The sequence below is a fragment of the Mus caroli genome, unplaced genomic scaffold, assembly GCF_978045245.1.
Source record: "Mus caroli unplaced genomic scaffold, Mus_caroli_1 scaffold_1, whole genome shotgun sequence".
In the NCBI taxonomy this organism is placed as follows: Eukaryota; Metazoa; Chordata; class Mammalia; order Rodentia; family Muridae; genus Mus; species Mus caroli.
The window spans coordinates 30,407,038-30,433,531 of record NW_028227256.1 but is presented as its reverse complement, the minus strand read 5'-3'; the positions used below and the strand labels follow the sequence as shown (position 1 = coordinate 30,433,531).

Below are 26,494 nucleotides of genomic sequence, written 5' to 3'. Positions count from 1 at the left end.
CGTGAAGGCATTTGCTGTTACTCACTAAGCCATCTCACTGGCCTGAGCTGTGGGTGACATTTTTAGCATTTAAGCCAGAGCAGAGCTTTTAGCCGGGAGGTGGTGGTGCACGCCTTTAATCCCAGCATTTAGGAGGCAGAGGCAGGCGGATTTCTGAGTACTAGGCCAGCCTGGTCTACAGAGTGAGTTCCAGGACAGCCAGGGCTACACAGAGAAACCCTGTCTCAGGGAAAAAAAAAATCTTTTAGTGTTTATACTCAAATTGAAGTTTTATTTCATTAAAATAGGTTTTCTCTGTTGAAGGAGAATTTGTATCTTGGAAGCATTCAAGTAACTGAGCTGTAAGTTCCCTGTGATTCTTGTCTTCTCCCCTAAGTTAAAATCTAAATTCATCTGTTGAGATAAGTTAAGCTGTTACCTTCCCTGGCCTAGATGTAATACTGCCTAAAATAGTTTTTTTAGTGTCCAGTTTCTCTACTTTCTATTCATTTTTCCACTCTGCTTCTTTAAATGAAAAACAGTTTTAAGTAAACACTGAGTGTGTAAGTTCAGTGCTTGGAGATTCTCAGGGTTTTCCCATTGCCCACAGAGCACAGGCTTCAAGGGTTTCTTGTCATCTGTCTTTGCTTTCCATGTCAACTCTATCACAGCCAGTGTAAGTAGACTTGAGTGTCCAGGGTCCTCATTGGTTGGTGCATAAAGGATCCTTACCATAGATGAGAAGGGAAGTGTACTGGCTAGTTTTGTGTCAACTTGACACAGCTGGAGTTAGCACAGAGAAAGGAGCTTCGGTTGAGGAAATGCCTCCATGAGATCCAGCTGTAAGGCATCTTCTCAATTAGTGATCAAAGGGGAAAGGCCCCTTGTGGGTGGGACCATCTCTGGGCTGGTAGTCTTGGTTTTATAAGAGAGCAGACTGAGCAAGCCAGGGGAAGCCAGCCAGTAAGGAACATCCCTCGATGGCCTCTGCATCAGCTCCTGCTTCCTGACCTGCTTGAGTTCCAGTCCTGGCTTCCTTGGTGATTGATGAACAGCAGTATGGAAGTGTAAGCCGAATAAACCCTTTCCTCCCCAACTTGCTTCTTGGTCATGATGTTTGTGCAGGAATAGAAACCCTAACTAAGACAGGGAGTCACATTCCCAGTTCCATTTCTGTGTTCACTCCCAGGACTCCACCTGAGGCATGCGTGACAGGTGCCTTCCTTTCTGGATGTGCACGCTCTGTGTACTCCTTCTGTAGTGTGCTGTGATTCTCTTTTGCCTTTACCCTTTTCTTGGAAGTTAGCTCATTTGTATATTATAATGTTAAAGCTGATGCATTTATATAAATACTTGGCATATGTATATGTATGTATATTTGGAAGATGTATATATCTACATCAATCTATATATCTACATATATGCAAAAATGACAATTATTTTTATAAAATGCATAATATGTGTATGTATGTGTTATATATATATATATCCAGAATGACGATCATTTGTATAAAATGAATGAGTCTAAATGTGTGAGTGTGTGTGTGCGCGTGTATTTTTCCACTTCCTGGACTGCCTTCATCCCTTGCTGTGTAGTTCAGAATGGCGTCAAATTCCTAATCTCCGTACCCTGCTAGCAGGTGTGTGCCACTGCTCCCTGCTTGTGTTTCTTCTTTATTCCTCTAAACTCAGTATGCCACATTAATCTGGCTAAGGCAAGTTCCTGTGGTATAGGAATTATTTGACTGTGTTTTATCAATAATCATCTATAATTATATCTGTATATCATTTTACCACTAAAATGTGTAAAATACCACTATTTGTGTATTTGCAAATAGCTCTTTTAAATGATTGCAATCACCATCTTAATTATGCATATGGATACTGAAGTTTACTGGGGTCAGAGACACAAAGTAGCACAGAGCCCGATTGTGTCTCCGCCTTGCCGTTTGCCTGTAGTTTATTCACTGGTAAAGAATGCAATTGCTCTGCTGTATAAGAAAATACTTTACTGATTTTTTTATTAGCACATTGAATAAGTCATTTTATGTGCTTTCTCCAGCATTTCTAGTCAAGTCTGACATCTGTAATTCCATTTTACAAATGAGAATGTTGGCAAATCAGGGTCATTACGTGACTTCCAGTTGTAGAACTGGTGACTTAAAACCTGAAGCAAGAAGTCCTCAGACTTGCAGCCTCTGCTGTTTCCGTTACCCTATGGCACTTCTCTGCTTTCCTGTAAGATTGGGAAGAGAAGTAGGTTTTTATTCTTGGGATTTATAGAAATAATGGTCTTTTATGCCTATGTAAGAGTCTAAAATGAACTGGGGAGATGGTTCCATGGATAAAATGCTGTTACGCACGCATGAGGACTGGAGTTCAGGTCCTGAGAATCCATACAAACATGGCCTGCCGGGCATGGTGGGCACAGGGTAAGCTGGTTAACTGGCTGAACCAGGGAAGCCCACATGTAGACGTTACCTCTGGCCTTTACATGCATGTGCACATACTCAGAAGCCACCCTCACACCTGTGAACCTAAGTATACATACATTGTACATACATAAACCTGCCAGACAGCCTCAGTCATTAAAATAACAGCAGTGGGTTTCCTGTAGGGTGATCTTTGTATACATTATGTTAAATGTAATTGATGGAATGTGTCAGAACAAATCATACATTACTTCCAGAAGAGGGAGACTGTGGGAAGGAGATGCTTACACTTAGGTCTGACAGTCTCATGAGGTAATTGCAGCATCCCAGCATACTACTGTGGGCTTGTCCCGTAACTCATATCCGTTGCTTAATCAGTGGAATTGATCGATTGTGGAAACTGCAGCTGCTTAAAGAGCACGTATGCAGTTCAGCGGGAAAGGAAAAGTCGGTGCCCAATAGACATGAAGTAGAGCCTGGAATGCTTTATGATTAACTCAGCTCTTGTCTCCAGCAGTTTCTTCAGTTGCATCTCTGTAAACACGAGTTGACTGGATACGTTTCTCTATGGAATACAGCAGCTGCTCTTTGTTGTGTCAAACTGAATACCATGGGAACTTTGTTTATGGGGTTGGACATGGGTAGTAGATCTTGTCATGGATATGGGAGATTACAAAAGATGAATGGCCTCAGATAGTGCGTATCAACTGGTGTTTCCACATTTGTAAATAACACCAGAGATGTTTATGACTGGAAGAGGATGACAGCATCCAGAAGAAATGGAATGAAGAGTCAAGTTTGCTTTCGGCTGCACAGCAGTCTTGGTGTTTTTGATCCTAACATGTTTCTAATTTCTTCATTTGCTAATGTAAGCTAGGTGTTCTCTTGGAACGGATATGAGGACTTAATTAGAGACTGCACTAAGAGATTCCTTGCACATTTACACACTTGAGTACTTTAATGCACAGGACTTCTACTGCATGTCAGGCCTTTAACAAAAATGATGTCAATTTGGATTTCAATTCAGATCCCCCTGTCAGCACTGACAGCAGTCACCATCATCTCCATTTGACAGAGAAGGAACATGGGATGCCAAAAGGCTAAATGACTGCTCAGGGATCTGTGGTCAGGGGTGTTTCTCTTGGACATGCCCCTTTCCTTGTGGGTCTGACGCGGCTTTTCTCATGAGGCTTACATAGCAGGTCTAAGCTTTCTCAGTGTAGGTTTTGTAAGTCATGCAAGTGCTGCCCTGGGTTAGGAGTCAGGAGATCCAGGCTGCTGTTACATTGTGTGTTACTAGGAAGTAATTCATTGCATATGCCTTATTAAATACATATAAAGTACTTGGCTTTCTGCTAAGCTTCATGGGTAAAATGTCTTATTATAACTTTGATCTTAGAGTAAAAGTTCTCTTTGAAGAGATAAAAGCATTTACAAATCTCATTTAGTGTTTTGTTCTGTCTTTGCTTTTCAGTCATTCTTACACTGGTCAAGATTATAGTACCCAGAAGAACACCGGCAAGATTTCCTTAGATCAGATTGATTCGGTAAGCTCCAGCCCGGTACAACAGACTTGTCTCAAGTAGAGATCCTTGGGTGGAAGCTGGCAGAGTGCTACCTTGCTGCTTGCTGATCATTTTAAGAGGAAAGGCTCATATCTTATGTATGTGACTCTTTTTTTTTTTTTTTAATTGTAAGAAAACCAAATTTAAGGGAAAGTAGTTTGCAGTCTTTTAGTTAGTTTTGAGGATATAACTTAGTTGTTCTTTACAGAGAGACATTAGATGCTCACTAGAGAGGGCAGCAAAGTCAACAAGTCAGGCCTGGTCCTCCTGACAGGGTCCGCTGGCAAGTCTGCCCAGTGAGAGTTCAAGTCCTGGGAGGAAGGATGTTTCTGAGGACGTTAGAGGGAATAAGGATGAGATGGAGAGTGAAAACGCTGAGTTAAAACCAACGAATGATGCTTCATTTAAAAAAAAAAAAGAATTATTTTATGTATGTGAATACACTGCTGCTGTCTTCAGACACACCAGAAGAGGGCATCAGATCTCATTACTAATGGCTGTGAGCCACCATGTGGTTGTTGGGAATTGAACTCAGGACCTCTGGAAGAGCAGTCAGTGCTCTTAACCTCTGAGCTATGTCTCTAGTACCATGATATTTTAGTTTTGACATTAAAACAAAAAGACCTGTGTTTTTTTTTTAAAGTATTGGCTAAACATTAATTTGAATTTTCTCTTTGAAATTTTTTCTATTAATTTTGTGTTCTTTATATCTGGTTTATGTTATAAATCAATTTCCCATTTTCAATTGTATTTTCAGACCTTTCTCTTAGAGAATATTATGTCCATGTAAACCCTCTTAGAACATTCAGAGCAGTTTTGTTTGTAATAAAAAGATGGACAATATCTAATGCTCTTCAGTAAGCAAACTGCAGCATATTCCAGCTATAGACTGCACCTGGTCATTGACCTATCCTGAGTTGTCCCAGGTCAGCCTTGAAGCAAGTCTTCAAACACGACATGCTATGTGATTTTGTTTAGTCAGTTCTCTTGAGATGACAACGTTACTGAAATGAACAGATGAGCTGTTTCCAAGTGTTAAGACAGGAGGAGGAGGAGGCAGGGGTGGAGTGGGGCAGAGAAAGCAGCAATTAGCCAGCAGGACGAGAGTCGATGAGACGGCTCGGTTGGTAATGTGCTTGTTATGTGTGAGGACTTGCATTGGGACCCCAGCATTTACAGAGAAAGCTGCATGTGCTGGTCTGGGCCTGAAGTCCCAGCACCAGGACGGGGCGGGCAGACACAAGCATCCTAGAAGCTGTGCTGGCCAGCAGGTTTAGCTGAAGCAGTGAGCTTCATGCTCAGTGACAGAAATAGAGGAAGACCTCTGGTCTCCACACTCAAATTCAGGTGTGTGTACACACCTGCAGTAAACACAAACAGGAAATCGGGACCCTTGTGATGCTGAAGTCATTTTGCATCCTGACTGTGGCGATGTATGTATAAACCTCTCCGTGGTGTAACGTCCACACAGAAGTAGATGCACAACTGCGGGAATCTGAGGAAAGAGTGGGACATATCCACATTGTAGTTGCCTGTCCTGCAAGAGTTTTATCTGAGGAAAACTGAGACACGCTGTATCTCTGTATTACCTCTTGCCAGTTACCTTGTTTTTTTGGTGTTTTTGTTATTTTGTCTTTTTTTTTTTTTCCCCAGAGCTGAGGACCGAACCCAGGGCCTTGCACTTGCTAGGCAAGCGCTCTACCACTGAGCTAAATCCCCAACCCCTGTATTACCTCTTGCAACTAATAATGTGAATCACTAGTTATCCAAAGAAAAAATTTAAAAAAGAAACAAGGGAAACAGATATTATATAACCTAGTATGTTCAAAGTGTTACCAGCTTGATTTTTAATCATTATAAAATGTCTTGTTTACAATCATAGTAATAAGGAATGCTTTCTGTGGCTTATGTTCTTTATTCTGACTTAGTCAAATTTACAGTCACAGCAAATATGACATGTGGTCTAGTATATGTTTGGCATTACCACAACTTGCTTTTTTTGTCTTGTAGCTGTCTACAAAGTCCTTCCCGCCTTGCATGCGTCAGCTGCACAAGGCACTGAGGGAGAACCACCATCTCCGTCACGGAGGCCGCATGCAGTACGGCCTGTTCCTCAAGGGCATCGGGCTAACGTTGGAGCAGGCATTGCAGTTCTGGAAGCAAGAGTTTATCAGAGGAAAGATGGACCCAGACAAGGTACTGCTGAAAAGGCATAGCAGCAGCAAATTGTTAGTCTGAAACTACAAGATTTGTTTTTGTTTTTTCTTAAAATATGTATTTATTTATTTAATGTATATGAGTGCACTGTCGCTGTCTTCAGACATACTAGAAGAGGGCATCAGATTCCATTATAGGGTTGTGAACCACCGTGTGGTTGCTGGGAATTGAACTCAGGACCTCTGGAGGAGCAGTCCATGCTCTTAACCACTGAGCCATCTCTGTAGCCCCAAGATCTGTTTTTAAAATATGCACTGAAACACAGGTAAAAGTGTATAAGGTACATGTATCTTAGTTTATGTAAAAAGAAATTCACATCTTTTTTTTTTTTTTTTTCTTTGTTAAATTTTATTTAATCTTTTTTTACAGTCCAGATTTTATCCCCCTCCTGGTCTACCCTCTGACTTCAGCATCTCATGCCCACTCCACGCTGCCGCCATCTCCATTAGAATGCCCTCACCACCCCCACCCCACCTGACTTCCCCACTCTCTGGGGCCCCAAGTCTCTTAATCTAGCAAGTGCTAATAGCCCAGGCCAGGTGTCTTCTTCAGTAGGCATGTTACCAGCAGGCTAAATCTGCTTTCTGAGCTGTGTTTTTATAAGGATGTATGCGCGCACACACACTGTGAAAGCACTCGGGAGGCAGAGGCAGGCGGATTTCTGAGTTCGAGGCCAGCCTGGTCTACAAAGTGAGTGCCAGGACAGCCAGGGCTACACAGAGAAACCCTGTCTCGAAAAACCAAAAAAAAAAAAAAAAAACAAAAACAAAAGAAATCAGTTAAAATGCTTTCTTTCACACTGTGCTCTAGAGCATTTATTTCAACAGCCATCACTGCAGACCCTTCCAGCTGCCTTTAATGAGTCTAGAACATCAAGTTCTCAGGCCCACTCCTCAGTTACTTTTCTTTTCTACTAATATCAGATGGTAAAATTATGTCTAGAAATGTGCTTTTTGTTATGTCATACACCACATGAAAAAGCGTTTGTGTCGATTTCTTGATTTGCTTCTTCTGGATCAAAGGCTAATAGAAAATGAAGAATGTTTACATGAAGAAATGCCATGTGTTGTCTCCTATTAGCTTTTGGAGCTGCCATAACAAAATTCCAAGTGTAGTGGTTTAAGCAACAGAAACTTAGTTTCTCGTGGTTCTGAAGTTTGGAAATTCAAGGATGTTGGCAGATTCCACTGTTCCTGCGGCCTGGGCCTGTGGCTTGAGGACCTGTTCTCTGTGTGAGTGCCACAGCCACTGCCACTGGCCGCCACTGCTGCTGCAAGGCCTCTGCTTGTTCTGCACTAGCTGCACCGGGTAGTATCTTATTAACCTTGCTTGCAGCCTTTAAGGCACTTTCTCAGGACAGAATACAGTCATATCTGAGATCAGGGCTTAAATGTAAGAACATTAGGATGGCATGACTCCGTATGTAACACATGTTTTATTATACACTTTATTTAAAGACCTGGCTCTGTGTGTGTGTGTATGTTCGAGAGGAGGTGAGGGGAGCGCTCCATCCCATACATGTGGAAGTGAGAGGAAGACTGCAACCCTAATTAAAACATAATGTCCACATAAAACATTTATGTGGCATGCAAAGCAGTTTCATTTCAGGTAAAGTGAGATGTGAAGGTAGATTGTTCTAGAAAACATTGATCTGGATCTGAAGAAGGACATGAACACGGAGTAAGAAGCAAGCGGGCAAATGTTTCTGCTTACCCTTGCTTCTCTATAGACTGTCTCCCCGGCTGGCACGCTGTTACCTGGTGTTAGGGCTGATTGTGGTCTTGGCTGTTGTCACTAAGGAGTTTCTGCTTCTCCGTTTGCTCTTGCATTTGATTTTCTTACATACACTTTTAGAGGATCAATGTTGAGCATCAATAGATACATCCTTCCTAAGAGGACAGCATTTTGTTGTGAGATAATATCCTGAGACCAAAAGCTTTGAAGTACATCTCACTCCAGGGAATTAGATTTAGAGTGTAGATTTTAGCCTTAGTTTTAACGGTTGTATTAGTATGTGTGATGGATTAAAAACTTATAAACAAAGCCTTCTTGTCAGGGCAGGGCACTTGAAAATTGCACCTAAGTTGTCAAATACAATTCTTTGGTTTATAAATGACTTTCACAAGAGGTATTTGAAGTTTTGGATCTCATATTTCTTAAGTAGTTTCTCCTTTTGAGGAGTTTTCTTAGTTATAATTTTTGTATTTTACATTGCCAGTCTACCTGAGGAAAAGCCTCACCTTGTATATTACAACACATTAAATTTATCAAACTTTTATAAAGGTGTGAGGAAACACAGCATTAAAATATTCCTTTAGTTAGAACTTGGTTATTAAGTCGCTCAGTCACTAGAATTAAGTTGCACTGGGTAATTGTGACACATTCACAGCCCCGTATCCTCTCAGCTGGATTGCCTGCAGTGGTATTGATCTCAGTTGCCTTCCCCTGGCTCAGCTGGACATTTGGCGCTTAAGTGGCTGCAGGGTCCTTGCATGCCATATGCAGGGTCCATGGCTTGCTGTTGTGACTGAGCCAAGGAACATTTCACAATATTTCGTTTGTCTGAGACACCAACAGGTAATGACATAGGATAGATTTGAATTGTTCAGCTTACTACCAATCACTCAAAATTAAGTTAATTTTCTTTTTAACTTATTCACTTACATTCTGTTCCCTGCCCCCTCCTGGTTACTTGATATGTGTGTGACTATACATATCAAGATGTGGGGACAGGGCCCACAGTTTGTGTTTTCAGAACCTTCCACATGAAGGTGGTGTTCTCCAGATTAGATCGAGAAAAATGGTTTTGGGAACTACCCTTAAAAAATTCAAGTTGCTAACTGGCTTATTCAACCAATAGCCACTGCACGTCTTCAGCTCTCAGTTGTTCTGTCTGCCTCCGTAGGCAATTTGGGCATAATGATCTGTCCTGTGTCAATAATCCATACATACATTTAAAACCCTGCTACATGCCAGGTCCTAGTAAATGCTAAATGAGTCTGTACAGCAGAGTGTCTCAGCTAATGTACTGCTAATGAATCTCCAATATACTCCAGTATCGATCCCATGAGCCCTTGGGGAAGCCAGGCTGGACCTGGAGAACTCATAGCTCGCTGCCTTCCATTGTAAGTAGTGCCTTCCTTTTACTCTAGAATGTTTTCTGAACATCCTTCTCTCTGTGCCAAGTGATGTTGAAAAGGGTAGGAAAGGACTAACGGAGAGTGCAGGCTTGGACTCAGGCAAGCATATTTTTTTTCTGCCATATATAAGCTATATAACTCTGTTAGGGTTCTCCAGTGGGAAAGAACTAGTAGAATGACTGTTTATTAAAAGGGGCTGTATTAGGCTGGCTTATTCAGTACTGTCTGAGATAGTGGCTGTCTCACTCTGGAGAGCCTGAGAACCCAGTTGCTAGCTGTTGAGCCCCCAAGGCTTCATGCTTCAGAGCCCTAACCTGGTGCCAAGGGCCTAGAAATTCCCAGAGAACCTCTCGTCTTCATTCCACATTGGAAGACTGAAGAAGCAGGGTTCTTATACCAGCAAAGGAACTCCACAATAGTAGCAGCAGCAGCCGCCGCAAGGTAGATGAACTTGCTAGCCAGAGAAAAAGCTTTTTTTTCCCCCCTCAGATCTCCTTAGATTTGTGCTGGCATTGTAAGATGCCACACACATTTAGGTTGGGTCTTCCAACTTTGAATAACTAAGTTTGACTGTGATAATTCCTCATAGGTAAACACTTCTCTCTCAGCTTCTCTTTCTCCTACTCCTTTAAGTTGTACAGCAACCGGACATAGAATTCCTCACATAGCTCCTGCATTCTATTGCGGCTGTTGCTATCTGTCCAGGGCCCTTGTCAGATGTGAGGAATGGAATACAGCCTCAGTTCCTAGTCTCTGAGGCCATCATATGGGGGCAACAAGGGGAGTGGTGTTCATAAAGGAATTCACCAGTGTTTTAAAAAATGTTAAACTATAGAATGGCAGTTTGACAACTTATTGATGCCTGGTGTTTGACAGGCAATATAGTTGTTATTATATATGTGATTGTATAGTCCTGAAGAGAAGCATTCCTTAAGTGTATTTTCCTGATAGAACAATACTAGACCCTATGGTCTATCTAGCTTCATTCATCCTTAGTTAGCAGTATTTTGTTTTTTAACAGTGCCTCCTGGCCTTAGAGTAAAGCAGAGAAGACATAAAGTGAGCTCACTCAGGCTGAGGGTGGAAAGTGGGACACTGCTTTAACTGAAGCCTGAGACTCTGATTCTGTTGAAATTCAGAGCATCACCCGTGGTAAACGTTACCCTTTTATGAAGAGCGCAGTAAGTTTTAGGCAAGAACATGGTACACCAGTAAACCTGGCTAGATTTTATTTTAAACGCTGTATTTCCTAGTGTCTAGAAAGAGACATGAGGCACATCACAGGTTGACTGTGTTGTGAAAATTGTTCGATTTGACACCTTCTTTAATAGAAATTTTCAGTTTTCTGTTTAGTCACTAGAGGTGCAATAAATGAGGTCTGATGCTTAATCTTACTTTCTACCTTGGTGAGACAGGAATCACCAGGGAAACCGGCCACAGCGTGTCTGTATGGGGTGCCTTGATTAAACTGATGCGGGCTGGCCCCTGTCCCCTCCCCCAGTAGGAATCAATGTGCCCTGGGGTTTCTGCATTGTATTAAAAGAAGATGAACTGAGCATGAGCTCTGTTTGGTTGTGGGTGTGCTGTGGTCAGCTCTGTCAAGTCCTGCTGTACGACTCCTTAACCTCAAATGTGGCCGGGATGAACCTGCTCTCCTCTTTAGTTGCCATCGATAGGACATTTTATTAGTGCAGGAAAAGAAACTAAGACACAGATAGTGATTGTCTGCTAAGGGTTACAGAGAAGTAACTGTATTCATGAAATATGAGAACTAAATTGACACTTACCATTTTAAATGCTTGATAAATGCACTACTCCATAATCATTCACACATTTATCATAAGGGACCTATCAATCCAACTTGTAGAAAAACCTTACTCAGGTCATTGGCTACCTACATTTTGATTTTCTTTTTATTGAGTATTCATGTTCATATAGCCCTGGCTGTCCTGGAACTCACTTTGTAGACCAGGCTGGCCTCAAACTCAGAAATCCACTTGCCTCTGCCTCTGCCTCCTCTGCTGGGATTAATGGCATGCGCCACCACCACCTGGCCTGTTTTCCTGAAAATGACATCAGCTTATTCATTAGTTGAAAGCCAGGTAGACTTGTCAGGGCTATGTCAGAAGGCAGGTGAGGGGGCAAGAATGAGATAGAGATGGAGCAGGGGGAGGAAGGGAAGAGGGAGGGGGAGGGAGAGAAGAGGGATGGAGAGAGAAGAAAGTAGAAGGAGAAGGTGGGCTATATGAATATGCAAAGGACATAGGGGACAAAGTCTTCACTATTTTATAATAAATTGGAATCACCTTCCAATTTATTACAAGTTCTTTGGGAAGCACAGACGTTGTTTTGATTTTATATTCAAGTAACATGTATTGGGTACTCCAAAATAGTTTACATCGCTCAGCAAACAAGTCTCTTGAGTAGGGTAATTCCGCTTGATTTGGGTGGCAGCATAGGTTAGTTGGGGGAGTGTATACTTTGGAATCAAATTAGAGCCCAGACCCATCTGCTCATTATAAGTTGTGTGACTTTGTGTGAGTCTGCGCCCAACTCCAGCTTCTCGTGCCTTGGGTAAGGATAATGCTGGGATCTATATGATGACTGTATATGATACTATTCTTCCTATACCACATATGAGCAGTGCCCGCTATTTAGCAGAGAATCTAAGTTGATCGCTCCTAAGTTCCCATTTAACGGGAACTGGATTGTGGTAACAACAGCAGGAGCTTAGAGCTCACGAGTGAAATAGTATATCCACCCAGGGGCCTCAGAGGGCTTTTCTGGAGAAGTTAGTATTTGAATTGGACCCTGAATGGTAACAATATAGATTGGGAGACAGTATTTTCTGAATCGTGCTATGTTTCTATTATAAAGGCTGTTGATAACATAACAAAGGCTCTTTTAAACTGTGGTTTGTCTAAAGACATCATTATTCAAGTGGATGATTCTTAGGTTCAATCTTGGTAAAAGCTGGGTGTTATTAAATCTCAGCTAAAACCTTCCTGCTGGGTGCTGAGGAGCTGCATGTGGGTGTCGTGGCTCTGCAGTTGGATGGAAGTGAAAACCTAAGTGGGGGATTCCAGTGTTGAATGCCAGAAGAAGGTTGGTGGATCCGTAGTCTTCCCTTGGCTTTATGGCCGTGTGGTTGTTGTTGTTGTTGTTTTTTTTTTTTTAGATTTATTTTATTTATTTATTATATGTAAGTACACTGTAGCTGTCTTCAGATGCACCAGAAGAGGGCATCAGATCTCATTACGGGTGGTTGTGAGCCATCATGTGGTTGCTGGGATTTGAACTTCGGATCTTTGGAAGAGCAGTCAGGTGCTCTTACCCCCTGAGTCATCTCACCAGCCCCTGTTGTTTGTTTTTACTCTGTAAGTTGTACCTTCTCAAAAGTGTATCTAAAGATCTACTTAGTCTACAGTCCCATCTGACAGGCTTTCTGAAAGCAGTCTTTTCCTTTGTAGTGGAGATTGGTTTTCTCACTAGTGGAAAACTGGAGAGCTGGGTGGACACGTGTGCTTGATGACATGGGTGCTGCTGGTACGCAGCATATCTGAGGCAGAGCAGTATCCTTCTTGGACATTTGAGGTTTCCAGGGCATGGCTTGGGCCTTGATTATTATATCTGCACTCACGGCAGACAGTGATCTTATTCATTTTGTGGCATTAAACCTGAGCTCCTGGTCCATGGTCCACCACAAGTCTTTGCCAGCGCATTCATCTCAGGGAATGGACACTCTGTTATGTTGATGGATTCATATCAAGCCTTTCTCTTACACCTGTGCAGTCAGAAGAGCAGTCTAACTCAACTCTAAATGTGCACCGCGCCTATCTTCTTTGATGTGGAGGAGCCCCCACTTGGTACTAGGAGGTGGTGAGGACTTAAGACCAGTTAGCAGGAGGTCTTCAGGCCCTGGGGGAGGATGGTGGAAAGGTACCCTTTCCTCCTCCCGGCCAGTTCTTCTCGGCAACTTCTTAGTTGGATTGTTTGTTCTAGCACCTGTTGCTTCCTGTGGTAGTGGCCTCCCGGAGCCCCAGAAGCATGATGCATTGTGTATTGTTGACTGGAACGTTCAAAATTGTGAGCTAAAAGAGGCCTTTCTGTCGACTGTTCATCTCAAGTATTTGGTGTGGTAATGAAAAGCTGACCAAAACAACGACTGTGCCATCGGTCCTTATAGCCACCGTGCTAGTCTGCCCTGTCACTGTGCTGTGGACTCTTGGGATAGCTTCATAGCTCCATTTCAGGTTTCTGTCTCAGAGGCCTTCATCAGTGTCAATAAAGGCAGAGAAGCAGAAAGGCCACCATGGGCTAGTCTTTTTTTCCTAATGGGATTTAAAATTCCTACAAGCCCTGGGACAGAACTTTTAATAACATTTTCTCCAGCATCCTGCCCCAAATTTTGAGAGGGGTAATTATTTCCCTGATGCATAGTCAATGGACTGTACCGTGAGAGCATTCCAGTAGAGCTGCTGGTTTGGGTATAGCGTTCTTTGATGGACAGTTGTCCTGTATACACCAGCTATATTACTAGTCCTAAAATACTGAGAGTATGATGCAGTGCACTCCCAAATGTGACGGAGCACGATTCCTCATTCTTAGTGATTGAGAGTGCACTTGAGGACAGGGAAGTGCTTCAGGCTGATCACTAGGAACACCAGTTACCGTTGCTCACTGAAGGAGGTGCTGCTTCGTAGAGATTTCAGGTTGAGTTAGTGTCAGAAAAGCAGCTCTGTCTTAAAAAAAAAAAAGAAAATGAATTGCCTGTCAAGCCTATTAGTGCCTAAGTCTCACCTACTATATTCTCGTAATGAGTTTGTTTTTGAGTAGTGATGGTTGGCAGGCTGGCTTTATTTTTACTTTTTAAAAGTAAAGTTAGCTGAGTTTCGCAAACATTTTATTTGACTTAACTTTAAAATTTTATGTTTATTTCCTGATATATGGACATGAGACTCTGATTTAGTGACAGAGTAGAATATACTAATGAGAATGTCTTTGGGACATAATTATGTAGATTTAAAGGAGTGATGTAGTTTTAATTATGCCCTTTAGCTAATGCACTTGCATATTAAATCCACTCGTGTCTTTTTGAGCTTTCCTCTGAACCTTTGCTTTCTCAGGCCCGAACGTGCTCATTAGCTCACAGGAATAACCGAAAGTTATGTAAGATAAGCTGAAGGCTGGCAAAGGATGGCTTCAAAGTACGTTTAGGTTTGAAAAGAAATGGCTCCTGTGTCTACCCTGTTCTTTGCCAGGTTTAACAGGAAGGAAATTGCAGTCTCTGTGTGCGTTTAGCCGGCTCCCTCCTTCCCAAATAAGCGACATTCCTTGGTTGTACTGTTCTGAAGTCAGATGACACGTTCCTTTCTTAAAGCTGGGGTGTAGGAAGTAAAATGAGGGTATTTCAAAATGATGATTGGTTGTTTCTCTTGGGTGGTTGTGGTTGTTGTTGGTTTTGTTTTTGACTTTGTTTTCCTCCATATAGGCTCTCAGTTTAACCAAATAGCTACCTAGGAGCTATGAAGTGATTTGTCCACCTTAGGAGAGTACTGTGAAACCTCCCAGCATTTCTTGGTGGGGTTTGTTTTTGTGAGAAGCTGGATTAGGCGACAATCCTCAGTAAAATTTAAGATGAAAAAAGACAAAAACTAAAAGCTCTGAATTATCATGATTATGATTATTATTTTCCTTTTGAAAAGAACCTAGGACAAACTGGCCTTGAAATCACCTTTGTAGTCAAGAATGACCTTGAACTCTTGGTTGGCAGACTTCTGTCTCCCAAGTCCTGAGAGTTTTCCAGTGTCGGGCTATACTGAAAAATCACAGGATTTAATGGCCCCCAGAGGGCCAGATAGTAGCTGTGTTGGCTTTTGTTGCAGCCACTGTGCTGCTGTGGCAAGAAGCCACCAGAGGTGGGACCTGTGTGAATGGACATAGTTGTGTTACCCATAAGCCACTGTGCTGCTGTGGCAGGAAGCCACCACAGGTGGGACCTGTGTGGACATGGCCTATTTCTCATAAGCCAGTTACCCAACTGGATTTAGCCTGTGAGTTGGCTGTAGTTGGCCAGCTCTTAATTTAAAACATGTATTCCTATTTATTCAAACCAACATTCATATTGTATGTGTATTCTGTAGCTGCTTTTATGTGCTTTTTATCCATGGTCATTATAATGGCATATAACAGGGTGATAATACTTAAAATTTTAACATGGAAAACTACAAGCATACAGAAACATAAATCCCTGCTTCTCTATCACATGAAGTGATTAGCTCTCTGCTTCTACACAGGATTTGTCCTTTATTCATTTGTTACTCATTTGTTTTATCTGGGTCTTTAAAAAACGTTGTTCCAAACTGTGCTTATGTGGTACTGTGTAGGTCAGATTTCTCTAGAGAAACAGAGTCAGTAACACACAGGGAGGGAAGGTGAGGAATTGTCTCATGTGATTCTGGAGGCCAAAAAATGCAGACTCTGCTGTCTACAAGCTAGAGACTTAGAAAAGCCAGTGATGAAGGTTAGTCTCAGCCAGAGGCCTGAGCGCCAGGACAGCTAGCAACAGGAGAAGGGCAGTGTTCGCCACAGGCTGTGAGGGGGAGGGTAGATTTCCTTTCTTTAACATTTGGTTTAGGCTTCCACACATTGCATGGTGCCCACTCACACTGGAGAGAGAACACGGCTCATCAAGCCAGTAAAATACTCAGATATTTGCAGAAGTACCAGGCACCACATAGTCCAGTTACAACGCACAAAATCAGCCATCATAGGGAGCCCTGCACTCCTATGCGCTCTACACTGCCCCCTGCCCTGCACTTTGGTTGGTTTTTAATCTATTACCTTACAAAGAACGAGCCATTTCTATAAAAGGCGTCATTGTCCCCCTTCATCATCATCTATGGCACTGTGCCCTTTCCTATTCCATGTCTCATCTTTCCAGTAAGAAGCCAGTCCTGCCAGCTCCAACCGTAGGAATCCTTCCTAAGTGACTCACCCTTATATTTCAGTTTCTGCCACCCCAAGGGGCATAGTGATGCCCCTTCGCCATAGCCATCGCCACTGATGTCTCACCTGATGGTTTGGCAATAGAATGGTCTTCCCAAAGCAATTATGCTAATATTTGACTTCTTAATTTATCGGCCAGAATTCGCCTGTAAAGAGCCTTCCCCAGGTCAGCGTGGAGACTGATCTCCCTGAGATGTAAACCACAAGGAACAGAATAGTTTTCATCTCACTTTATAGATTGGGTTGGGATCTCAAAAAGCTAGGTTAATTGCCTGAAGTCACAGACCTCACAACAGGTCTAGCAGAATCAAAGCCAGTACTGACAAAATAGCGATGTGGGTTTTAGAACCAGTGCTCAGTAACAGCTCGTTCACCTTTGCTCTGTAATCTCAGAGTGAGCAGCATGTAGTGCGGTTTTAATTGTTCCTGCTTCTGTTTCAATGAAGGAGAGTATACACAGTTTCATCTGATAAACTAGAGATAGTTTTTGAGAATAAGTGAGGATAATATGTTCAAACTTCTGCTCCGTCACGTAGCAACTGTCTGCTGACTTTGGGCAAATTGCTTAATCTTCCCACAGTCAACTTTCCTCATTTATATCACGGAAATTCTAATAGTACCGTCCCTAAAGTCTGGTTGTAAGCATTAAACAACCTGTGCCTTGCACACAGTAGGTATTCAGTATCTTTTTGTTTTCTGTAGTTAAACTGTCCCGTAGTTATTATACATTTAACTCTATCAGCCATTTAATCTGAGCATTAAATATTACAGAAATTGTCAGCAAAGTGACCTGAGACTCTTTACTGATGCAAACGGTGATGACTGGCCAGCCATGAACTGACTGTCATTGAAGACACTGGTGGCTCCAGGCTTCAGGCTCTCCTGCAGGGTTGTTGAGTATATTCACAGATTGGGCTTGAAAGGATGTAGGGAAACTGAATGTTTTGCGTTTATAATTTTCCAACATTTGAGTCTTATCAAATGAAGGAGGGCTGATGGGTTTTTGTTTTCATTTTTTGAGTCTGAACACTTCCCAGTCTGACAGTAGGGAAAGCTTTCAGGGAACTTGTGTCTGTTCAGCTGGACACAGAATACTTTACAGTAGGTGGGAAAACAAGATCCCTTTTGCCCGCACTGCCTTCCCTCCCTCACCTGTTAAAGGCACAGAGGCAGCCCTTCATGTAGATTGCCCTTCTAATCTGAGTTCTAGTCATGAGGAAGCTTTTGGAACAGGCTGAGAAGGTGCTAAGGGCAGAGTTGTTCTCGTTGCTTGTAGGGAGTCACACATGCGCTTCTGTGAAAAGTCTCGCAGCGGCACTTTGCGCTGTTTTTGTACTGCTTCGGTCTGAAGCTGAGGGTGGAGGGTGTGTGTGTGAGCGCTTGGCCTGATCCTGGAGCTTTCCTGTTAGCTCCTTTGTACTGACTTTGCTCATTGCACGGCACTGGCAAAGCACGTCACTGTATTTTTCTTAAATTATCAACTGTGTTTTGAGCCATGTTCGAAAGGGCAACTGGTTTATAAATGACTCATACCATTTATAAGCTTACTGAGAATATGAAAGAACTTTGTGTTTGGCTCTGAGAAGTGGAACACTTGCATTTTCTAGTGCCTAAGTCGGCGTACAGGTGACAGTGACTCCATCTAGCGTGCTGTGCTCCTCTTGGAGTCAGTCCGGTGAGTTTGTGGTTACAAAGATCAACACAGTCTGTTCTTTATCAGTCTCCGCCTTATTGTACAGCACCCAGACTAGGAGGGGGAAGTGTGTGCACTGACTTCAGGTTTGCTTTAGGAAAGATAATATTACTCATCTTAAACCACAGTTTCAGATTCTTCCCTATATGTCTTGGAATTTCTGTACTTCCTAGGGAAACACCACTATACAATTAAAAATGGAATAGAATAAAACTATTTTATTCAAACTTTTGCATTTTGGTAGGTTACTTTTTGTCCAGTAAAGGAACGTATGTGTACAATTCTGTTTCATGGATATTAGGGAGATAGTGAGAACAAAGAACCTGGGGTCCAGTGAAGGTCGAGCTGCAGTCCTCAGGTCCCGAGCTGCAGTCTTTAAGTGTGCATCTGTCCAGGCAGGGCCTTTGCAAAAACACATTTCCTTCCAATTCTGCTTTTCCAGCAAAGGGTAAGCGTGTGAACCCCGGTCCAAAGCTGAAGGACACAGCCAGACCCTCACACCATCTTGGAAGCCCCGAGAAGGTGTTCACACGCCTTTCCGCACAAATGAAGGAGGGCGTGTCTTTCGTGTGTGTGCAGCCCCAGAGTGAAGTCAGTTCCCCGGCACTGAGGCTCTTCCTAACCTGTGGGCTGTGGCTTTGCACCTCCTTCAGAGCTTCCTCCCCAGTTCTGCAGGAACATGGCAGCAGCCGCTTGAGGTTTGCTTCTGTTCGTGCGTGATCTTGGTCAGGTTAGCTTTGCTACACTGTGGGTTCCCCCATGTCCTCATTTGTGTGTGGCTGCTGTCATCTCAGTGTCAGGGGCTTCTTGTGAGGAACAGGCATAATCTCTGCCAGGCGTGGGACACTGTCAGGCATGTGGAGGAGCCTTTGTGCACGGGACTGCTAGAGATAGTCAGTAGAGTGCACATCTGAGATGAGAGAAGGAAGCTTCGGTCCTAGCAATGGGTAGTCTTTGTAGAGAATGTTGTTTGAGATTCGTATTTAAGTTAATGGATAATTAACATGAAAGATGCAAAGTGTAATATTGATTTTTTTGTTTGTTTGTTTGTTTTGAGACAGGGTTTCTCTGTGTAGCTCTGGCTGTCCTGGAACTCACTTTGTATATACCAGGCTGGCCTCGAACTCAGAAATCTGCCTGTCTCTGCCTCCCAAGTGCTGGGATTAAAGGCGTATACCACCACTGCCCAGCAATATTGATTATTCTTGAAACCAAGATATTGATGAATAATGAAGTTTTATAAGCCTAAAATTTATATGTGATGTTTTTCCCCTTTTCAGTGCTTACTATTTGCAAGTCAGACATTTTTGAAAATATAACTTGAATATAAATTCGTCCAAGTAAATTGAGCAGAAACCCCCTACATTTTAGTATTCATATTTAATGTAGAATCCCAGGGTGGAGTCATGAGCCCTCGGCTCTCAGGTTTTTCTCTGTGCTGGTTAACTCTTTTTAGTTCCTATTCTTGAGGGTGTGAAAGCGGGTCGTGAGGACAGGAGGAATCACCTGGTTAGTTTGTTAACTCGCCACAGTAGCTGCAGAGCCAGTGACAACGTCTGGGAAAATGTCAGGAATCAAAGCTAACTGGCGTGAAGGAGCTGCGGTACACACCTTGTACCAGCACCATGGTTTTATACAGGTTGACAGTGAAGGCCACGGGCCACCGTCTCCGCCGGTGTGGTTGATGATCAGAGTGGAGGTGGCTCTTCCTGTTTCCTCTGTGTCCACCGCTGCCTTTTCTTTGCACTCAGAGTTCATGAACTTGATTCCTTTCCTTGCTCCCCATCAGGCATCCCAGCCCGGTCTCCGTTTCTCTGGCTCTGTTGCAGCAGTACTTGTTGTCATGTAGCTAGGTTTCCTGTACAGACCTGATAAAATCCTGGGGTGCTGAGAAAAGATGGATGTTTTAGGATTCAGGTAAAAGAGTTGGTGGCTTTGCAACGTGTCCTCTGTGACTTGAAGAGGCTCCTGCCATTCAGCATGTTTGCAGGAATGAAATTAATTGGATGATGAAGACTGAAATGCCGACAGGTTGTTGTTTGAAAAAGAAGGTATATTTTCCTGTGTAGTGTCTCGGAGCTGCATATGCCCTTGTGGCCACATTTCAGCTACCAAGCACACTCTCAGAAGGTCAGATCCCACGGCACTTTATACACCGATGTGAAATACCATAGTATCTGTTGGAAGAACGGCTTTGATTTTATACTTGCACAAGGTAAATCTAATCTTAAAGCCAGACTACCCTTAATATAGTCACATTGCATAACAGGTATCTCAGATCAGCTTCTTTGATCTAGAAGGAAGCAGTTGGCGATCAGTAGTTTATCTTTCAATCTGGGAAATGGAATGGGCCACAGGACTTGGAAAGCACCATTGGATGCTGCTTCACTTGCACATTCACATTTGTAACACGTTACTACAGTTGGAAAATTAACCTTTTCAGGGTCAGTGAGACAGCTCAGTGGGTAAAGGCCCATGCTGCCAAACCTGACAACCCGGGATTGTTCCCCGGGGCACACAGGTAGAGGGAGCTAACTGAATCCTGCAAGTTATTCTCTGGTCCCCAACCTGTGGCCCATGCGCACGCGCACACACACACACAAATGTACTAAAGGTATTTTAACAAAGAGTTGCAGGTAGGTACATAGACTACCTCTAAGGCCCTCAGTGGAACTAACTCCCCGGGAGTGCAGATCTCATTAGTACGTTTACTGCTCAGAGCCCCCATTCTTCTATCTATGAGGTCAAACTGGATTTGTTAAGATTTAAGCAAAATAAATGTAAAAGCATAAAAATACTTAAAGTGCTTCCCGAACATATGAAGTAAATGGATATCCACCATTTCAGCCTTTACAGCTTGGCTGGAATTCAGGCACAGGTCTGGGACTGTGAACTCAGGCTTGTCACTTAGAGTTCGCTGTCACTGTCTCATCACTAATGAGGAGGTATAGCCCCCGGTCATCAATTTTTAGTGAGGCATATCAGGAAATGATATTTCCTCAGCTTTGCACCAAGAAAAAAAATTTTTTTAATTAAAGTTTCCATCAAATTGGTGCCATTTCAATATATTTTCTTTTTGAATCCAAGATATATGAATTGGCAGTTTACTCACAGAATTTTTTTTTTGTGACAAAAAAATCTACTTGATTTATGTAATAAAAAAACAAGAAAGAATGCCTGTATTTCTCTAGTTTCCCTGGAATGGGTATGGAAAACTCAAAAATACATGAAAGGTGTTTTCTCGTTCCTTTAAAGCTTTTGGATCATTCCCCTTTAGAATGCCTATTGTTTTCGCCAAAAGATTTTTCTGCATAAACTTAGATTTTATTGTATTACTCTTTTGAGTTTTAGGCTGGCAAGTAGGAGGTGGCACATCCACTTTAAATCGTGATGGAGACAAGTCTGTGAGGTTGGGTAAGCATCCTGTCTACCCACCCTGTCACCGCACAGAACTAAGCCAGCGGGAGTGCGCTCACTTCTTGAGAACAGGGAACCAGAAATACCATCACTAATTAGCTCACTAATTGGCTCTTGAAGTTCGTAAGCAGGCGTCAGGTCTCTTTTGGACATGGGGTGTGTGCATGGGCTGTTTGAGCCTCCAAGGGAGAGCTGAGTGCTGGCTAACTCGTGTATAACCCTGTGTGTGTGTGTGTGTGTTGGGGGGGGGTATCTCCACGTACCTCTCCTACCCCTGTGTTAAAATCTCCCCACTTTACCCCTGGAAACTCCCGTCTTCATGTGCTTTATCATTTGTGAATACTACTTTATATCTCTGAACAAAATTTTGAAATAAAAACATCCATCTTTTTTTATTTTTGGCCTTCTTTTTCCAGCATCCCACATAATGCTCGACTGTCGTTTTGTTTAAGGAAAAAGTTTAATTAATGAACAAGGTGCTGTCAGTGTTGTGCAACAACAAAGAAGAGAAGACAGATTAAAGCTTCTTTCATTTGGCTCCGTTGAGTCCCGAATGAATGCTGTAGTGTTGAGGAGCAGCCAAAATGTAGAATTTGAGATTACTTGTTTCAATATTGGATGAAGGCTCAGCTGAGGGAGAGAGCGGTGGGTGCAGGGTTCCCATGGGGGAATTGAGGTGACTTCCTTTGCATACCATGTCACCTTGTCCCCTTCCTTCAGGAGCTACACAACCTGTGCTTCTTGAACAGGCACATACATTTTGCAAGTTTATGGTACAGGGTGTTTTCATAGCAGAAAGAAGAAGAAGAGAATGATTATATGAACCAGGAAAAAATCGAGATCTCACAATCCACTGTGTGTTTATGTGCATACCTACTGAATTTAATTAATGATTTTTTAAATGATTTCACTATCAAAAAAGAGTAGGCATAGGAATCAGAGGGGTGCCCCTGCATCATGGCCATTATACAACCACATTGGAGAACACAGCTCAAACCTACGTCATATAACTGGCTATATGCGTGCATGAAACCAGTCTGTGGAGCAAACGTTGTCGCTTGTGACTTGGGTGGTACTGAGAGAAGATGAATCCTTTCATATTTATCTAAAACTGTCTCATGTCATTGTTTGCTGAGGACTCATTGTCTGCTGTTACTCAAGTTTCAAAAGTAACATTGTGGTTGTATTTCTTCAGAGACAAATTGATTTGGGGGTTATTAGTATTCAACAAATTACTCTTTTAAAGCTGCACATCAAAATATTATTCCTGTAATTTTATGAGCATTGTGTTTCTCATTCTGGGTCTGCTCATTTGTATGCCAGGGAGGCCCTCTGAAGCAGCGTTTGAATTTCAGTGGAAGTTAATCTGCATGTGAAGAGGCTTGGAGGCTTGTGATCCCAGGAGCTGTCAAGGCAGGGCCCCATCCCTAGTTCTCGGGTTTCCCCAGCCTTGCTTGTTGTTAGACCTCACCATTTAAATGATTCAATTTAAATGAATATAAAAAGTTCTTTCTTTAGGAACAGCTGTTTCTTTTAAACAGAATGGGAAATGATTTCTATGAATGTGAGTTTATGACACAGTAATCTAAAAACCTACAACAAAAATTTCTATAGCAGAATGGTAATTTGAGACATTAGTCACGTGCATGTATTTAAAGATAATATGCATGTGTGTGATCATGAAGAGGAGTATTTTGCATAATAATATATTCAAAGAAATGATTGGGGTAAAATTATGAGCAGTTTTTTTTAATGTCTCCAAGTGTGATGTAGCATAGAGAAACAAAACAATTGTATTAAGGGGAGGAATCCTTTACATAATTAAATACTATAAGAGAATGTTAATATCTATACATATTTGTGTATTTCTACATAGCCGGAACAAATGAAATGAATGCAGCACAAAATGGAACTTGGAGACTTAGCGAGATAATCATATTAGTCCATTATCTTAGCTCTAAAACAGGGATCAGAACATGGGGAATGCTCTTGTAAAATACTGCTTATTGTAATTTGCATGGCTGCTTTTAAGTCTCTTTTTTAAATCAATTCTTTGAGAATTTATCACTATTTATTTTAAACATATTCACCACCCCATCTCCTTCCCTTTCTACCCTCTCCTCCCACCCATCTTTTCCCATCCAACTTTGAGACTTCATCTCTTCTCTCCTTCCTTCCCCAAGTCCAGTGTGTTTCCAGCAAGCTTTGTGGTTGGGGCCCACCCTGGTATGTAGTTAGCCTATTGCAGGTCATATCATTAAAGGAAACTCGCTCTCCTTTTAGCTATGGAGTATCAATAGTTCGTCAACTGCTGTTGGGGTTGTGTCCTCCTGCCTCCTCCTGTGTTGGCATTTTGTCTGGCTGGAGCTTCCGAAGGCCTTCCTTGTACATGCCGTATGATTGGTGTGAGTGAGTCCTTCCTTTGTGCATCTCTCCTGCTGGTGTTGGAAATCATTGTTTCCCTGATGGTATCCACCACCTCTGACTCTTACAATCTTTCTGTTCTCTCTGTAGGGGCGGGACCTCTGTATTAATTGGCATTTACTTGAAGGAAAGGCTTCTCTGATAAGAATTGAGGAAAGGCTCGCTCATTTGTGGATATGTCATTACGGGCCATATGTCCATTTAGAAGAAGAATGCATTGGGTTCTCTCCCAGGGCCTATGTCTATGTTTGTGTCTCCCTTGACGGTGCCTGGTATAGGTTTCATTTCATGGAGTAACAGGCCTTTGATGCAGTCAGAAGGTGGTTGGTTAGTACTGTAACCTTTGTGTCACTATAAACCAGTGAGGCTACCTTATCGGAACAGCTGTGGCTTGCAGGGTTCACAGCTGGGTGAGACTGAGGCTTACTTTTCTCCAGTAGTAAGTGTAGCATCCTCTATAGCATCCTCTAGCACCATGAACACTAGCTGTACAGATGAGGCGTTTAGCTGAGTACAAGCTTTCCTGCTGTCTCCCAAATTCTGCAACTCGAGAATGTGTTCCCTTCCTCCCTCCTTCCCTCCTTCCCTCCCTCCCTCCCTCCTCCTCCTTTTCTTTCTTTCTTTCTTTCTTTCTTTCTTTCTTTCTTTCTTTCTTTCTTTCTTTCTTTCTTTCTTTCTTTCTTTCTTCCTTCCTTCCTTCCTTCCTTCCTTCCTTCCTTCCTTCCTTCCTTTCTTCACTTTACATCCTGATTCCAGCTCCCTCCCTCCTCTCCTCCCAGTCCCACCCTTACACTCCTTCCTCCCATTTCTCCGCCTCCTTCTCAGAGAGTGGGAGGTCCCTCATGGGTACCAGCTTGCCCTAGTACATCAAGTTGTAGCAGGACTAGGCTTATCCTTTTCCACTGAGGCCAGAGAAGGCAGCAGAGACAGCCCCTGCTCTACTTGTTAGGGGACCCACATGAAGACCAGCTGCATATCTGCTACTTATATTTAGTGGGCCTAGGTCCAGCCCGTGCATGCTCTTTGGTTGGTGGTTGGCTCATGATCCCAGGTTAGTTGACTCTGTGGGTCTTGTGGTCTCCTTGACTCCTCTGACTCCCTCAGCCCTTCTCCCCACTCTTCCATAAGACTCTCTGAACTCTGCCCAATGTTTGGCTATGGGTCTCTGCATCTGTTTCCAACAGTTGCTAGATGAAGCCTCTCAGAAGACAGTTATGTTAGGCTCCTGTCTGCAAGCATAGCAGAGTATCATTAATAGTGTTAGGGGTAGGCTCTCTCCAATGGGATGGATCTCAAGTTGGGCTATCATTGGCTGGTCATTCTCTCAATCTCTGTTCCATTTTTATCCCTGCACATTTTGAAGGCAGGACAAATTTTAGGTCAAGGGTTTTATGGATGGGATGATATTTCCTTCCCTCCAATAGAAGTCCTGCTTGGCTACAAGAGATGGCCTGACCACTTAAGGCTCCATATACCCTACAGGGAGGAGTCTTAGCTAGGGTCACCCTCATATCCTTCCAGGAGCTTCCCCTGTCCCAGGTCTCTGACTCATCCCAGGAATGCCCCCTCCCCCCGATTTCCATTCTTTCCCCCCGGCCCTTCCCTCAACACCTGACCCCCACCCATGTTCCCTGCCTCCATCCACCTCTGAAATATATTTACTTCTCCTTCTGAGTGAGATTCAAGCATCCTCCCTTGGGTCCCTCTTGTTGCTTAGCTTTGAGTCTGTGGATTGTAGCATGGTTATCCTGTATTTTATGGGCAGTGTCCACTTATAAGTGAGTGCGTACATCTTTCTAGGTCTAGGTTCCCTCACTCAGGATGATATTTTCTAGTTCCATGTATTTGCCTGCAAAATTCATGATGTCCTTTTTTTTTTTTTTTTTTAAATAGCTGAATAGTATCCCTTTGTGTAAATGTACCACATTTTCTTCACTTGAGGGACATTAGGTTGTTTCCAGCTTCTGGCTATCACAAATAAAGCTGCTATGAACATAGTTGAGCAAGTGTTCTTGTGGTATGGGCTGGGGAGATGGCTCAGCCATTAAAGGCTAGGCTCACAACTGAAAATATAAGAATATGTGGTATCTTCAGTAATAGTTTACTGTGTAGATCTGGAGGTAGCCAGGAGTATTGGCACTAACCTGCTAATAATAACCTAAGACATTGAGAAAAGGCCATTTCTGTCTTCATTACAGTGAACAACCATTGTCTTTAGTGCCCCAAATGCACCAGACAGAAGGAAGGGAGAGCCTAGAGCTATCAGACGACACAGGAGCGAGTTATCTGCTCCACTCCACTCCTCCACAATCTCTCCTTAAAAAAGATGGCACTTTTTAAAAAAATAAATCTCAGTCCCATAGGAGAGGTTATAGAATGAGAAAAGATTAATTTTTTTTCATTATTTAAACAAGTAGAAGTGGAAATATATGAAATTTTCCAATTGTATAGATTAATACAGTATAGTCTGGCAAGTCCATAGTCCCTGTTATGTATAGAGCTATTATGTGCCAGGTAGGTGTAAAAGACATAGAGTTTAACAAAATAGACAGACAAAGCTGTGTCTTGATGGCTTGGGCGTCTCTCCTTAGCCCAGTCTTAGTGTGTCTTGATGCTGAC

General features: G+C 42.7%; 1 protein-coding gene across 4 annotated transcripts in view; it reads left to right on the top strand.

The window, feature by feature from the left end:
* Prim2 (DNA primase subunit 2) overlaps positions 1-26,494 on the top strand; it is a 288,766-nt gene that overhangs the window by 212,236 nt on the left and 50,036 nt on the right. For all 4 annotated transcript variants that reach the window (XM_085836111.1, XM_021161843.3, XM_021161852.3 and 1 more), the window contains exons 9-10: positions 3,886-3,958; positions 5,987-6,172. In XM_085836111.1, coding sequence (XP_085692237.1) covers positions 3,886-3,958; positions 5,987-6,172 — 259 coding nt within the window. The remainder of the gene's footprint in view (positions 1-3,885; positions 3,959-5,986; positions 6,173-26,494) is intronic.